This window comes from Globicephala melas, chromosome 9 (assembly GCF_963455315.2).
Source record: "Globicephala melas chromosome 9, mGloMel1.2, whole genome shotgun sequence".
Classification (NCBI taxonomy): domain Eukaryota; kingdom Metazoa; phylum Chordata; class Mammalia; order Artiodactyla; family Delphinidae; genus Globicephala; species Globicephala melas.
The window spans coordinates 64,134,173-64,150,938 of record NC_083322.1 but is presented as its reverse complement, the minus strand read 5'-3'; the positions used below and the strand labels follow the sequence as shown (position 1 = coordinate 64,150,938).

At 37.0% G+C, this 16,766-nt stretch overlaps 1 protein-coding gene across 1 annotated transcript in view; it reads left to right on the top strand.

Moving 5' to 3' along the window:
- The window catches only part of THSD7A (thrombospondin type 1 domain containing 7A), a 455,073-nt gene that overhangs the window by 350,347 nt on the left and 87,960 nt on the right, over window positions 1-16,766 (top strand). The window contains exons 7-8 of the mRNA XM_030857690.2: window positions 4,313-4,507; window positions 15,038-15,272. Coding sequence (XP_030713550.2) covers window positions 4,313-4,507; window positions 15,038-15,272 — 430 coding nt within the window. The remainder of the gene's footprint in view (window positions 1-4,312; window positions 4,508-15,037; window positions 15,273-16,766) is intronic.

Here is a 16,766-nt window from a genome sequence, read left to right as displayed (position 1 = left end):
TGAATAAGATATGCTTCAGTTAAGGCTTCAAAGTAAGATGTAAATTGTAATATGTGGACAGTGATTCATTCATTTACTTCTGTGTTATATATTTCATGTAAAATATGCATTTTTTTAAGATTTGGTTAAAATGCCTAGAGCCTGATGTGGGGTCAGGGGTGAGCATGTTACGTAAAAGCAAAGCAGTCCTTCGAAACTTTTCATGTTGGAAATGCATGCCAAAAAATATAGTATATTTAATACACAAAGTCAAGCATGAGAAGGATTCTAAGTGTTGGCATCACATTCAGAATAGCAAGAAATTAACCTCAGAAAGATTAAAGAAAAAAATCTGCTGGTTCCTTGACTTCTTTGCAGACAAAGGCTCATCCATTCTTATCTCCTTTGGCATCTCAAGTTCTCCCTACCACCATAACAGTTAAAAAGGTAGACTGGAGAGTTGGTTAGAACTCAGTACAAATCTCTGCTTCTTTAGTCAAACTTCTGCTAATTTGAGACAGTAAAATTAAACTTATTGAGCTTGAATTTCCTTTAAAGTGAAAAATACATATTAATATCCATGTCAGAAATATGCTGTGAAAGATATAAACTTTCAGTTATAACATAAATAAGTCATGAAGATGTAATGTATAGCATGGTGACTATAGTTAATAATACTATATTGCATATTTAAAAGTTGATAAGAGAATACATCTTAAAAATCTTCATCACAAGGAAAAATGGTAACTATGTACAGGGACAAATGTTAGTTAGACTTATTGTGGTGATCATTTACAAATATTGAATCATTATGTTGTACACCTAAAACTAATATTATATGTCAATTATACCTCAAAAACAAGAAGGCTGTTGGCACAATTAGCTGAGATGATGTATATAATATTCATAGCATGGTGCCTGACCAAAGATGAGCAATCAGTAACTATTCATTGAATGAATGTTTTCACCCAGGTATAAAGAGAAGTATAAAGGGAAGTCCCACAGAGAAGTGAATGATGTTAGGTAGGAAATCCAGATGAATTCGTTTTATATAGCTGCGCTTTCAAGAGGCAATTCAGTTCTAATCAAACCACAAGAGAATAAAGGCAAAAAAATCTTAGAGCAATGCTTTTCAAATTTTACCTGTATACAGATCACCCAGGGATCTTTTTAAAATACAAGTTATGATTTATGGGTGGGATCTGAGAGACTGTATTTCTAGCAAACTCCAGATGATGCATGTGCTGCCTGTCCACTGAATACACTTTAGCAAAGTCCTAGACCACTTGAATGCATGGTATTTTAAGAAATACTGTACTTAAATCCATATTTGTCTAGTCCAACATTCTGTTTCCAAGAACAACAGCTTAAACTTAATTCATTTATTCACATAGTAGATTATCTAGTGTCTACTAGGTGCCAGGCAGTGTTTTAGGTTCTAAGTATAAAATAATGAACAAGACAGATAAGAAACATGCCCTTATTGAGCTTGTACTCTAGTAGTAGGATCAGATAATAAACATGTAAACAATTAATTAAAATAGTTTCTAGTGGTGGTTAAAACTATCACGAAAATAAAATGAATTTACTGTGAGATTGTGTATGGTCAGTTAAGGCTCCTCTAGCAAGGAGACAATTGAACTGAAACCTGAATGTTGAGAAGCAGTCTGCTGTGTGAAGATATGAAAGTTTCATGAAAAAGGAAGAGAGAATGCAAAGGCAACAGTGAGATTGGTCTGTAGGAGGAAAGGAAAAAAAGTCACTGTGTCTAGGGCATAATGCCATTATTTAGATGCAAGACCGTGATGGGCAATCAGGAGCGATTAGAGGGGCAAACAGGGGCAAGGTCACACCTGACCAAGTTGTGGGACCGTGGTGGGGGGGATGTGTGTAGAGGGGGTGACTGCCAGGGAGGAAAGTGAAGTAAATGCTGAAACCTTGGAGGTTGGATCCAAAGTGGTTCTTAACAGCTCCACAGAGGGTTAAGGTGGACTCTAGAAGGAATTAACTTACAGGAAAGTACACCTGATTAAGCAGAAAAAGGTAAGTGAAAAAGATCTAACATAAGGTGTGAGACACAGGTTGGGGGAAAAAAAAAAGACTAACTCAAAAAGCAAGAAAGGTTAAAATTGTACATCCCTTAGGTTTACACTACAAGAAACAGGAATGTATTATTTATGTCATGCAAATTAATGTAATTGCACACAGGTAGCACACTCTCCTCTAATGTTGCAGGATGAGTTAAATTTTTCTGAATAGAAATGATTAAGTAACTATTATAGAAAACAGAAAACTATAATTCCTGGTTGACTATACGCCCCAAACTTGCCTTACTTTTCACAGAATATTGGAAATGAAAGTGAACGAGAGTAGATAGAACAATAAAAGATAGCAACAAAGGAAATAAGACATATGCAAGCCCCTCTTTGCACTAAGAAAAAAGTCTAGTACACACAAGAGTCATTATGTAAATTGTAGAATATTACATGTTTTGGAGTATAATGATTTTTATATTGTATCTACCATACAATCTATATCATACCATTTATTGGGATATAAGCCAAACTCTAAAGCCAGTAAAAGCAGAATTAAAGGAGATCTTCTTACAGATCAGAGTAACTAAAGAAGACTGAATAATATAATGATGACCCAACAGTCAGTTTAGTGAGTCTTACTTACTAGTGAGCAAGCCTAACAATTTAAAGGCTTGCAAACTAGTGGCTACTAACACGCATTCCAATTGACTTCTGATTTTGCCTAATGATTTAAGGCCCTACAAACTACTAGCGATTAATGTTAGAGCATTTCCAATTGACTTCTGATTTTCTGTCTTTGTTTTTCAAATACATGAATAAAGGACTGTCCATTCAAAAGATGCTCCTAACCCTCCATCAGTGACAAACAGCTTTGAGTTGTTGGCTTATAGCAATGAAGAAGGGCATGATTCGTCACCCTTTCTCATCTGAATGCCTAATGTCTAAAGTCACACATTTCTGATACACCCATTCTGAATTATGGATATATTCTGTGGCAAAACAGCAGATTAATTTTGCCTGTTTGTATATTGTTTTACTCTGTTCCATTGACCTCATTAGCACCTGTACTTAACAGCTAAGCCATAGAGTTCAGACGTTTTCATACTGTATTTTGGTCATTTATTTGTAATTCTTCTAGTTTTCTTTGGCATTTATTAACAGCAACAATATTTTCTTCCTCACTGACCTTTTGTATATATCCTTTCATTTACTCAAACGCTAGATGAGTGCCGGTCTCTAGAGCTCTGTGAGTAACAGAAAGAGTGGACTGAGATGAAGCTAGAAAAGAAAACAAGAGCCACATCATTTGAGGTCTCATAAACTTTTGAGAAATCTGGCCTTCATCTTAAGAGCAGTAGGAAAGTACTGAAGAGTTTTAAGCACTGGAGTGACACAGTCTTACTTCTGCCATTAGCTTACCTTGTTGTTTTTTGCCCCTTTCCCAATGGGATCACTGTAGCCAGTGGTTTTATACTACCATCCTATTATTTATGTTTCCTGGCTATTTCCAACTAACGGACTAGTTTGTTTTTGTTTTTGTTTTTGTTTTTGTTTTTTTGCGGTACACGGGCATCTCAGTGTTGTGGCCTCTCCCATTGCGGAGCAACAGGCTCCGGAAGCACAGGCTCAGTGGCCATGGCTCACAGGCACAGCTGCTCCACGGCATGTGGGATCTTCCCGGACCGGGGCACGAACCCGTGTCCCCTGCATCGGCAGGCAGACTCTCAACCACTGCGCCACCAGGGAAGCCCTGGACTAGTTTTTTAATGAAAGAAAAAGGTTGCCAACTGTACAAAAATAAATTCTCTGGGAGACACAAGAGAGTTTGCAAATAAGAGAATATGAGTTGGTTCAGGAAAACAAATGGTACATGCTGGATGGACTCATTATTTGTGAAGGCTCATCTGCAATAATGAAATAAAGGGGGATAGACATGTTTCTTTGATGCTCTTTATTGCAAAGATTAATAATATAAGTATAAAAATCACTTCGTGGGCAGGTATCACAGCATAAAATACTTGTAACAATGTGCTTGATCTACACACCCAAACACTGATAATAAAGAAGCCTCATTTAGGAATCAATTGATCGATGTATCTGTCTTATCTATGTGTCTATCTATTCATTCCTGGTATTTTTTTAACATCTCGCTATAGTATGCAGTGACTCTTTTGGTTTTGCTTTTAACCAAGAACAAGAGGGAAGTAACCTAGTTTATGTTGGTGCCCACCTGGTTTCGGTTGCTCATTTTACATTATTTAAAAATGATAGACTATTGGTGATGATGTCTTTCCCAGGAGAAGAAGTTGACAGACAGCTGTGCAGAGACGCCATCTTCCCCATCCCTGTTGCCTGCGATGCCCCGTGCCCCAAGGACTGTGTGCTCAGCACGTGGTCTGCATGGTCGTCCTGCTCCCACACCTGCTCGGGGAAAACCACAGAAGGGAAACAGATACGAGCACGGTCCATCCTGGCCTATGCAGGAGAGGAAGGTAAGGTCACCAGGTTCAGAAGGGACTTAGGTTTCTTCCAGAAGTTGATGTGCATTTTCTTTGTGTAGCCTGGATACGATGGATGTTCTACAAAAATCAACTTCCAGAAATCCAGCAATCCAAGGAGATTTAATATCTGTTGACATATTGGGCAGCTTGCTCCTGTTCCCCCAAATTAACCTTCAAGATAGATCTTTAATAAAAAAGACTTTGGAAAGTGAACTCACTTTGCCTTTTCTCCCTCCTAATAATTCAAGTTCTTTCTACTTCAAAGTGTTAAACCTGTGAAAAAAATTTGAAAATGACTCTCCACATTGCAAATGTCAGGTTTCATTGTTTTTTCTCTATTTCAGTAGTCAATTTTCCCCATGAAATCGTATTCTACCTTCTCATAAATAGTAAGCTTTATTTTAAATAATCACCAGCATGACTGTTGCTTGACTAAAAATTACATGGATTTTCTAGCATTCAGGTTCCTGAGCATAGGCTCTGAGATCCAGAATGTAGACTGTGTTCATTTTTAAAATACTTTGCTCCTAAATCATTTCACCCTATTGGGTGAATAAAGCACAGGTTTTTCATATATTCATAGTTCAGTTGTTCAAGCTTTATTGTCGAGTAATACAAGGCTCTTGGTAATTGTCTTTCAAGCTTGTATCCAGATGCTAATTTGGCCTCTGTGTGACTGGGTGATATAATGTCATATTTAATCTTGTCATTCTGGAAAATAACACAGGAGTAAGGAAAACGTAGAAATAAGTCAAGTTCTGTCACATTAAGGCATGTTCTGTCTCAAGAATATAGGCGTACGTTATTTAAATGTTATCAGGCTGAATGACACTTCTCCATTCACATTTAACACTAGGAAATAATGATTTCTATTTGTAGTAAGCAGATGTTTCTTTATGTATACCTCCAAGTAATCAATTTTGGAGGAGTTTTCATATTGCCTATTTCATTTTTCTGTTTATGAAGCATTTTAGTGATAGAAATCTGCTAGTATTCTTACTTAATCAGACTTGCTATCTGTGTATGTGATTCTATGCAAAAATACAACTACCTTGGACTTAAGACATAGGAGAAAATTTAACATATTTAAAATAGTCAACCTATGAGAAAATTTAGAATTTTCTTTAAAGTGTCCAAAAACTTTTTCTTGTCACCTCAATATAATTTTAATCATTTGCTACCAAGAGAAAAATGTATCTGTGGAACCTAATAGAAAAATAGAACCTTTTAGAGACAAAATTATATTCCTTATGTTGTCAAACAATAACTCTAACCTTGTATAGATTATATTCAGACTTCACACTCTATCAGCTCAGATCATGTCTTGGGCTTCATTAAAATTAGATCTGTGGTCACCCTGCTTCCTATAAATCCATTATACTCTGCAGACACTTGCTGTATGACTAGTAATAAGTGACTTTTCGCCCTATGAGTCACATGGCTGAGATTTTGCCATGTTTGCAGAACTCACCAGATCATTATTTCTATAGACATGATGCTTCACACTGAAAGGTCATAGAATGCTTTAAAGGCAAAAATTTATGATTGTTGTTTGGTATGTATCATCCACTTAGTTTGAAAGTGTGGGACTTCGATAATTTTTAATGAAGGCTAATAGCTGCATCATAAGCAGCCCGTGCTGGAAAATTACAGATGTGTATATAGTTAATCATAAAGGCATGAATTCAAAACATACTTTTAAATGGAAACTGTAGAGGAAACTCTGGCAATGAGGAATCTGCTGCTATTTGTCTCTGTTAATAACAGCTACAAAAACTGGTATAATTATGTGAAATATTTAATGAAGAATTTATCTTTCAAAAACGATATAATACCTATTATTTGCTGGACACTGAAACACATTTTCTTTTCTTCAAACTAAGCCTTTTTTAATTCTGAGCTATTTTCTAAATGATTTAGGAACTGCATTTGCAGGAAGTTTTAAAATATGTTTCCCTGCCAATTAGCTAACCCTTTATAATTCTACACAAAAGCAGGTATTTCTATTATTCCCCAAGAATTAGTATTTTGTACATGTCATAAATGTTCTTAATTATCTGTGGATCAGAAAATTAATGTGATAACCTTAAGGGAAAAGATCACCTTAATAAAATTATATATTGAGTAAACGTAAGACATGAAATTATACAACTTTCTCATGAAATAACTTACAGGAAAAATATTTATCTGGATTTACAAAATAAATGCTGCAACCTATACATTTGTACTTTTATTTATCTCAGTAATATAACGTCTTTGTATTAATAAGGAAACATTAAGTTGTACTGCAGTAACAGCCCATAAGTTCAGTAACTTTAAAAAAAAAACAATTATTTTTCCCTCTTGGGAATTTTGCTGCAGTGACAGGTGACTCTCCAAGGCAGTCTGTCCTACATGAAATGTCTCAGCATTGCACCTGCATATGAAGGCCTACCTCACAATCCTCATGCCGGAGGAAGAAGATAGCTGGGGAGTCTATCTGCTGATTTAAAAGCATCAGCAATTAAATTCTTTCATCCAGAAGTGATTTGTGTCATTTCCACTGACATTTCACTATCAAAGCAAATCATATAATCATGACTTGAAGTTGAACCTAATTTTAAGCGGGGCAGGGGAAATATAGTCCTACTGTGTGCTAGAAAGAGAGGAGTGCTGGCTACTGGTCTTACCCCTGGTTTACCTGTCTTTTTTTTTGTATGTCTGTATGCATGTGTGTGTCTACCTCTATGTCTATATGTATATCTGTTTCCATATATATGTGTGTGTGTGTGTGTGTGTGTGAGTGAGATAGAGGATTATTCCATGTGGCCCCAGTGCAGTAGATAAGCTCTCCATTGTTAAAATGTTATGACTTATTATTTCTTTGTTCCTATTAAAAGAATGATAGAATAGTAGAATAGCACTTCCTTTTCCTCATGTTATACTTTCTTTTGGCTTTCCTTCCCTTCCTTTCTAGGCTCTGTATCTCTCTTCCTGAACAATTTTATATGCAAAATCATTAAGTGGAAGCAAGCAGTTGAGCATCTGTGCCAGCAGGTGGGGGGTCTACAGTGGTCCAGAGTGGGTTGTCAGAGCCCAGGCTGAGTGAGATGAGCATCCCCAGTAGGAAAAGGATAGCCTGGCATGAAGTGTCAGAGACACTGAGACGTCTAAAGGGGTCGGGGTGGGGAGGACCATGGATTATATAAGAGGGTGAAAGCAGCTACCCAACACAGGATGCCAGAGCACGAGCAGGGTGAAGAGAGAATCCCAGCGTTGAAGCAGCCAGCCCAGTGTGGGGTGTTGGAGCCAAGCAGGGATGAGGAAGGTTTCAGTAATGTGGGGTGGCCGAATGCAGGGTGTCAGAATATGGGCAGAGTGATGAAGATATCCTATGGGTACAGCAATGAAGATGGCAGTGAGAGATTGGAGTAATCTGGGGTGGAGGAGTGACCAAATAGGTACATGTATTAAACATAATAGGAGTTGGGTTTCTTATTGCTAGAGAAGGGAGTTATAAGTATGTTAAGAAAGAAAACTAGGGCTTCCCTGGTGGCGCAGTGGTTGAGAGTCCGCCTGCCGATGCAGGGGACACGGGTTCGTGCCCCGGTCTGGGAAGATCCCACATGCCGCGGAGCGGCTGGGCCCGTGAGCCATGGCCGCTGAGCCTGCGCGTGTCCCTAGCCTGTGCTCCGCAACGGGAGAGGCCACAGCAGTGAGAGGCCCGCGTACCAAAAAAAAAAAAGAAAACTAGGATAAACCCTATTGTATTATATTGGAACTTGAAGTTATCAGTGTGAATTCATTGTGTCCAATTTATAAATCTAGGCATAGAAATAAAATACAAACATAAGTATGATATATATTCATATTATGGATGTATACATATATTAGCTCTGTCCACTGAAATGACATGAGAGCAGCAGGACCACAATAGCAATATGTGCGTTCAGCACTCAGATCTTGGTGTCTAATGCCGTTCTCCAATGAAAGGAACCAGGGCTTTTTGGAGAAATAGCTGATTCTAAGGCTGAGATAGGAAAAGTACAAGATGTGCCTGGAGGATCTTGTGCCAGAAAGGAAGGAAGAGGAGAATATGTCAAAAGGTCACAGAAGCTAGCTTGAAGGGTCTCCCACTGGCCACATACAGGAACAATGTGAATGCCAAAATAACGGTAACAGCTGGTTATAACTCTTTAAATAAGAGAGGAAACCATGAATCCATATTTGATATAAATAAATGTATTAATTGAAAGTCTGATGAAGAACATTATATTTACAATCTTAAGTATCCTCTTAAATGAAGAAGTTTGACAGACACCACCTTAATCCAGTGATCAAAGTTTACATCATCAGTAATGGGGAACATGCAAAGCGTGTGTTCCTGGTGTGGTGCAATGAGAACATGACATCACATCTGTAACATCTCTGTCACAGATACATATTGTAGAATCTAATCATGAGGAAAGATCTGACAAACCCTAGCTGAAAGACATTGTACAAAATAACTGGCCCTTAAACTTCAGAAGTGTCTAAATTATGAAAATTAAGGAAAGACTGAGGAAGATCGAAGGAGACTAACAAGTCGTAACATCTAAATGCAACACTTGATTCTGAACTAGGTCCTTTTGCTATAAAGAATATTTTGGGATAGTTGGCAAGCTTGAATGGGTCTGAGGATTAGTTGGAAATAATGTATCAGTGTTAATTTCCTGATCTTAAATATTGAATGTGCTTATGTGTAGGAAAATGCCCTTGACTGCAGGAAATACACATTGAAGTTTTTAGGGTAATAGGGTATCATTTCAATAACTTCTTCCAAGTGATCCAAGGGAAGAAACTATTGATAATACTTTTAATCTTCCTATAGTATTGAGGTTGGTTCAAAGTTAAACAAAAAATAATAGAATGAAAACAATTTGAATACAATTGCTTTTCATAGCATCTTGAGTAACATTATGTAACCTATTATTTTGTGTACCGGCAGTACACAAAAATGTCATAAAATGCCTCTTATTGAAATATTGTCATTTGGAAACCAAATCACAAATGATAGCAACTGGAGATAGATAATATACTGGAGAAAGCAAAAATATTTCTTTTCAACTTAAAAAATAAAATTGTGTGTGTATGTGTTTGTATCTTACTTCCAAAGCATTGACTTTTAGTTAAATAAGATTAGTAATTTGCTTTTTGATTTGTTTGATACTTTGAGGTAAAAATCTTCCCTGTATTTTGTAAAACTACAGGATGGATTCCAAGAGCTACTTCAGAATTATTTCAGGAGTTCTAAAAGGATGCCGTCTTTTAACATTTAAGTCTGGCATGTTTTTAATATAAATAGTAGTAAGTTGAATTTTAATGAAAAATTTTAAACTGATGTTAGGTTTATGGCCTTCTCCATTTTTTAACTTGTGTTACAGATTCTTAACACACTTGGTTTAAAAAGGAAAAATGATTTTCAAAATGTTTTCCACTGAGTATAGCAGTAACTTCTGTTAGTTCTCATTATAGATTCAATTACCCTTACAAAGCAAGAAATGAGAGAATATTTATTTTTGTAAAGTTCAAAATGAACTGATATTATAACTTCAGCAAAATGTTAGTGTGTCTTTACACCTGCTTTGTACATGCAGAGAATGGAGACAATTGAATAAAATTAAGCCAAAATTTTTCTCAAATAATTAGTATCTTCAAAAATTATATTTTGCAGTATAAAACATTGGGGAGAGGAATATTTCTATTTTATCTTGCTTAGTTTTTATAGTTAAATGATATTAATTCTAAGAATCAGGGAGTATTTATATTTCCTAGAGGAATTTGAAGAACCCAGGATCTATTTTATGTGTCTATACATACATAACTCTGACTTCTAAGCAAATACTGCCACTTCCTCATCTTCCTACTACTGACTTTGAAAAAGGAGTTCTGCTTCAGTCTGTTCCTACAGGACCACCAGGCAGGATTTATGCAGACTCCACCCTAGGACGTCTTCTACCTTTTACTACAAGGGGAAACAAGTGGAAGGGGTAGGGGCTGCAGCAGAGTCTCTTGAGGTTCTCTATGGCTAACACTCTTCCAATTAAATTCCCTGAAATCATGCCATTGCCAATGTTCTTTTCATCCACAGTGTTCTGCTATCAAAGTAATTAGGGCTGCAGTAGCAGGCAAAGTTACAAGTATCTTAAAACTATAATTCATAGTACACTGTAACTGCCTCTTCTTAGCCTGAGCCCCGTCCACTTCCTTATTGCCAGTTACTTCCCTGTGTGGACTGTCTACTCCAATTGACTGCATCAATGTTACTAATTCCCAGGGTCATGCCTCCCTGAGTACCTTTGCTTTTATTTATTTTTTCTTCTGCTTAAATAAAATCCTCCCTTCCTTCTCTCCCTTCCCAGAACTCTGCTTATTAAACTACTACTCCTTCAAAACTCATATCAATGCCTTATCTCAATAACCTGAGTCATTTTTACTACCCCCCAAACTAATGTAATCTTACACTTTTGAATCCCAATTATACAAAATACCTCTTTTAACATAATTATTATATTCTACCTAGAATTATACTCATTTTTTTTGCTCAACTTATCCCCCTATTACTTTTCTCCACTGCATTATAAGATCCTTGAGAGTAGCAAGAATTCTTTCCAGCCCCTCTAGTTATCCCTTGAAGCGCAGGTAACCATTGCATATTGCAGTCAGTACATAGGTTTCTAATTAATGTTTTGAAAAGATTTTTTTTTTTCAATTGGCCGTCTAAATTGTAAGGACTTCAATGCCAGACCCAGTAACACCATAGTTCTGTTAAATGTTTCCTAATCAAGCTTTTTATGATCTTGATGTGGGGAGGAGAAGTCACTTTTTAATTCCTAAGAGAGAAGTTTCACATAATAGTTGGTATTTTTCTATGGACATGAAAGTTTATTTATATAGCAGGATTTCATCAAAGTATTATAAAGTCTTTCTTTTTGCTGGAATGATAGAAAACCTAAATAGTCACATTAGTATGAAGCATATGTTTTTATGTATAAGGATTTTTTTAAAAATATGCTTATCACTAATTTTGTCACAGGTGACATTTTATAATCTCCCCAGTACTACAGAAATAGGAATATTCCCAGATGTCTGGAATTAGATCTTCCTATAAATAATAAGTAAATTCAGTATTGTATCTATCAATTTTTCAACCATAAAATTATTCCCCAAACAACATGACGGTGCTGCAGTGACTGATTACTCCAAGCCATGCTTTCCAAATTGCCACATTGTTATTATAATTAAGACCACATTGGGGCTTATCTGTGCAAGTATCTTAACATTAGCCCCAAACTGCTGATGTGGCTTTAACGTGGATTGGGGCAAGAAAATAGGTAGTCTTTATGTCTGTAAACTTAAACAGTTATCTTGTCGCTCCTCGACACCTTATGCTGATGTTGTAGAAGTTCTTATTTTTTTCAAAGCCAAGCAGTGAATTCCAATGTCAAAAACAATTCAGAGTTTTAAAATCACAATTTAAATAGCATACGTATACTCAAAGTGAAAATGGGCTAAGTAAAGACACACATTATTTTGTTGAAGAAGGATAATTTCACCATTAATATGAAGGTATGGTTAAAATGGTTGTGTAAAATGTCTACAATTAGCCTGTGTTTTCCTGAGAAATAAGGCTGGACAAATCTAGAGCCTCAGGGAAATGGGTAATAAGAGTGCTCATTTATTTCTCCCCAATCCAATTAGCAGGTTTAGGAGTTGTTCCTATTCAAATCCTAAACTTATTGCTTCCAGTGATGGAAGATAGGATATGAACTGTGACAGATGTTTTCACCTTCATGAAGCAGGGGACAGCAATGAAATGCTGTTTAATGCAGGTTATTCGCACGTTGATCCCATGTTCAACACTGCATAAGTGATTAGAAATTGCAGTTAAATTCTCACGTAAACTGCCTACTGATTTATATGCTGAATAGCGGGATGTCCTTACTCACAAATGAAATGATACCTAAAGATCAGCTCAGGGTGTGTTTTTTTTATGACTTTTACCCAAATCTCAAGCTTTAGAGGCCATCTTCCATAATAGGGTCACTAGCTATTGAATCACTTTTTCTTATTTTTTTTAACTTCTTTAGACTTGCTTTCCTAATATCTAAAACCCACCTCTTATTATGTTCAATATTTCCCCCATTTACTATTACAAATATGTGTGATGAACACCCAAGGTTTCTGCCATTCCACATGAACAACCAGTTATTTTCTGTTCTTAAGATGAAATCCAGAGACTACATAAGTTTGACTAGATCAAATTGTTAATAAAGTAAGCAATAAATTCCTCCAATACTCTGCTTTTAACAATATAAAGCTTTTTATTTTCATAGTTGACATTATAAATAGCATAGTGTTAAGAAACTTCCTAAATTCCTGTTACTGTGGCCGCATCCTTTAATCTGTATGGGCTCATCCACTTTATAGTTTTTACCTTGTACAGCAGCTGTGGATATTAAATGAGGTCCCATCTACAAAGTACTTATAATGGGGCTAGCACATAAAAAAGTTCCATATTGACAACTCCACACCATATTCTGTTGATTAAAGGACACATCTGTTTTACCCTTCATCATCTCTGTAATTACTACATCTTACAATGGATGTATTTTTTCCTTAATTTTTATTGGAGTATAGTTGATTTACAGTGTTGGATTTCAGGTGTACAGCAAAGTGAATCAGTTATACATATACATATATCCATTCTTATTTTTTTATATATGCTTTTCCCATATAGGCCATTAAAGAGTATTGAGTAGAGTTCCCTGTGCTATACAACAGGTTCTTATTATGTATTTTATATATAGTAGTGTGTATATGTCAATCCCAATCTCCCAATTTATCCCTCCCCCACTTACGCCCTGCTAACCATGTTTATTTCCTACATCCATAACTCTATTTCTGTTTTGTAAATAAGTTCATTTGTATGCTTTTTTTTTAGATTCCACATGTAAGCAATATCATATGATATTTGTCTTTCTATGTCTGACTTCACACGTATGATAACCTTTAGGTCCATCCATGTTGCCGCAAATGGCATTATTTTGTTCTTTTTATGACTGAGTAATATTCCATTGTATATATGTACCACGTCTTCTTTATCCACAATGGATGCATTTTAAGATCACTGTGGCCAAGCAGCAGTTATAACACAGTTTTCATTGCTAGTACATGTGAATTTCATTGTTATTCCTGGGAGCAATAGCAACCTCATGATATTTCTGCCAAAAACAAAGAAACAAAAACAGCTAAGGGCCATTTGAGGAAGGAAAGTAAACCGTTCCTCAGTTGCCTGCTTAAACCTCTCATTCATAGACATCTTCTGGTATGATTAAAAATGCAACAGCAAGGGCTTCTGTGGTGGCGCAGTGGTTGAGAGTCCGCCTGCCAATGCAGGGGACACGGGTTCATGCTCTGGTCCGGGAAGATCCCACATGCCGCGGAGCGGCTGGGCCCGTGAGCCATGGCCGCTGAGCCTGCGCGTCCAGAGCCTGTGCTCCGCAACGGGAGAGACCACAACAGTGAGAGGCCCACGTACCGCAAAAAATAAAAAAATAAAAAAAAAATGCAACAGTATCAGAACTTAGAAATAGGTACCAGTATCCTGGAAGAAAATGCTGGAGACAACAGGGGAACACTCTTGAAGAAATCCTGCATCATGAACACGTTTGATGCCACAGAGATGATAGTGTAGGAGAACACAAACTTTGATGAGTGTGAGTCTAAAAACTACTTGAAATATTTGGATTCTGAATGTAAAGAAGTTTTAGGAATACCGTCCCTTTTAAAGTATGTAAAAGGGTTATATTTTTTTAAATTATGTCAGTAAGTCACACAAAGCAATTTCAATAAGCATACAGTAAAAATTAGAGTTGATAAAAAGTATTGTAGTTTAATTTGCAGCCATTTCTCTTTTTTTGGGACACATAAAATGATGGTCTATCCCACAGTCAGTCACATCTTAGATTTGAAGAAATACGATATTATCATTACTACATGGCTTCTCCAATAATGCTATGGAAAGTCAGAAAGCATCAGTTGATTTTAAAACCCCTGTTTCTAATCACCCTAAATCCTAATTCATTGAAATAATCAGCACTTTGAAACCTGTAATTAAGGCTTTCATTTTGAGGGATAGCATTTGAAAACACACTGGGTTTTCTCCATCCACAGAGTCTCAATGCCCATGTTTCCCCTGGTTAGCAATTACATAGGCTTTATTTGTTCCTCAGTTTCATCTTCTCTAGTGAATAATGGCCTCTCTCTTTGAGGTCCTCCTGAGTGCCCCAAACCAAATATCATATATATCACATAGTTTAAATTTTAAGCCAGACCATGCCAAATGAGATAAGTTTACTATGCAATTTGCCTTCCTAGCAGTGCACTGGTCACATGTGCTAAGTGGCAGGTATCATTGTTATTGTTAATTACAAGGAACAGAGAATGGTAAGGTTCCTGTTGGCACCATATCTAATCTGCTAATGTTGTCCATTTTTATAGGTGGAGCTCAGTGTCCAAATAGCAGTGCTTTGCAAGAGGTGCGCAGCTGTAACGAGCATCCCTGTACTGTGTACCACTGGCAAACTGGTCCCTGGGGCCAGTGCATCGAGGACACCTCAGTTTCATCCTTCAACACAACTACAACTTGGAACGGGGAGGCCTCTTGCTCTGTTGGCATGCAGACAAGAAAAGTCATCTGTGTGCGGGTCAATGTTGGCCAAGTGGGACCCAAAAAGTAAGGGCTTTAGAATGACAACAGTAAATTCTGTGGCCAGCCATGCAGGGATTGGCTTAGGCTTTACTTGCTTCATGAAAGGAAGCATTTGATTCTTATCATACCTGGCCTCAAGAGTAAGACTTCTTTGTTTTGAATGCAGCCACTGATAAAGTTGTAACAGCTTGAGAGTCTTGTACCTGGGATCCATAAATTCTCTAGAAATCTTTCTATGTGGTATCTACTTTCAGTGTTACAGTAGCAGTTTCTGCTTTTATTGAGCTAGTGAAGCAATGAAAGAACTGCTTGCTTTTGGTCTGGCTGATCAATAATGACAGTATATGAAGTCCTAGCAGTGGAGGTCATCCATGACCTCCTTTATATCCGTAGGCTATGGAGGCTGCCGATCTAGTTTAATTGGGCGGTAGCCTTCTATGCTCTGCCTTTCATTTCCCCTAGAAAGTACTAGATCAAAAACACTGAGGCCAAATTATTACATCTTTTAATGGTTAAATGAATAAGCCATTTATTCCCAAGAGAGAGCCTTAGGATAGGATGAGTGTTATAATAAGCAGAAAAACCATCAGTTTCTTACTGTAGTTACCAGTAGCGTAACAACAAGGCAAACGATTTGCTAGAGGGGAGGGCAAAGAACTAGAGAATTGGCATATTGTATGTGCCTTGTGAGAAACATAAACAAAAACATGTCATAGCATAACTGGGCTAATTCTTTCTTAGACAAAGTTAATCAGTTATAAAAATATACGCCAAGGACTTCCCTGGTGGTACAGTGGTTAAGTATCCTCCTGCTACTGCCAGGGACACGGGTTCGAGCCCTGGCCCAGGAAGATCCCACATGCCGCGGAGCAACTAAGTCTGTGCGCCGCAACTACTGAGCCTGCGCTCTAGAGCCCGCGAGCCAAAACTACTGAGCCCGCATGCTGCAGCTACTAAAGCCCACACGCCTAGAGCCCATGCTGTGCAACAAGAGAAGCCACCGCAGTGAGAAGCCCACGCACCCCAGTGAAGAGTAGTCCCCACTCTCCACAACTAGAGAAAGCCCGCATGCAGCAAGGAAGACCCAACACAGCCAAAAATAAATAAATAAATTAATTTAAAAAAAATATATATATATATATATATATGCCAAGAGGAAAAAAGAACTCTTTACCTTTTGAGATTTAGACAGCATAAATCTTTTAAAATTCAAATCATCTTAGCCATGTGAAACATGGAAAGTAAAACCCATACGTTTGCATTGGTATAAAAATGGCCTCATAATTTCCAAATACTTGGCTAAGTGCTTAGGTATCATGTGTGATCTTAAGCATACTACTTAACAGATTCTGGCTTCAGTTTTCAAAAATTTTTGAAAGGATTTAATGAAAAGAAATTGTAGTAATGTAAGCACTCAATAAACCTTAGAAATTGTATTTTCTCTTAAAAATTTGAGATAGTTCTTAGTGTTTCAGGGAAAGGATAATAATGTAACTGACATATGACAAACTCCAGGGG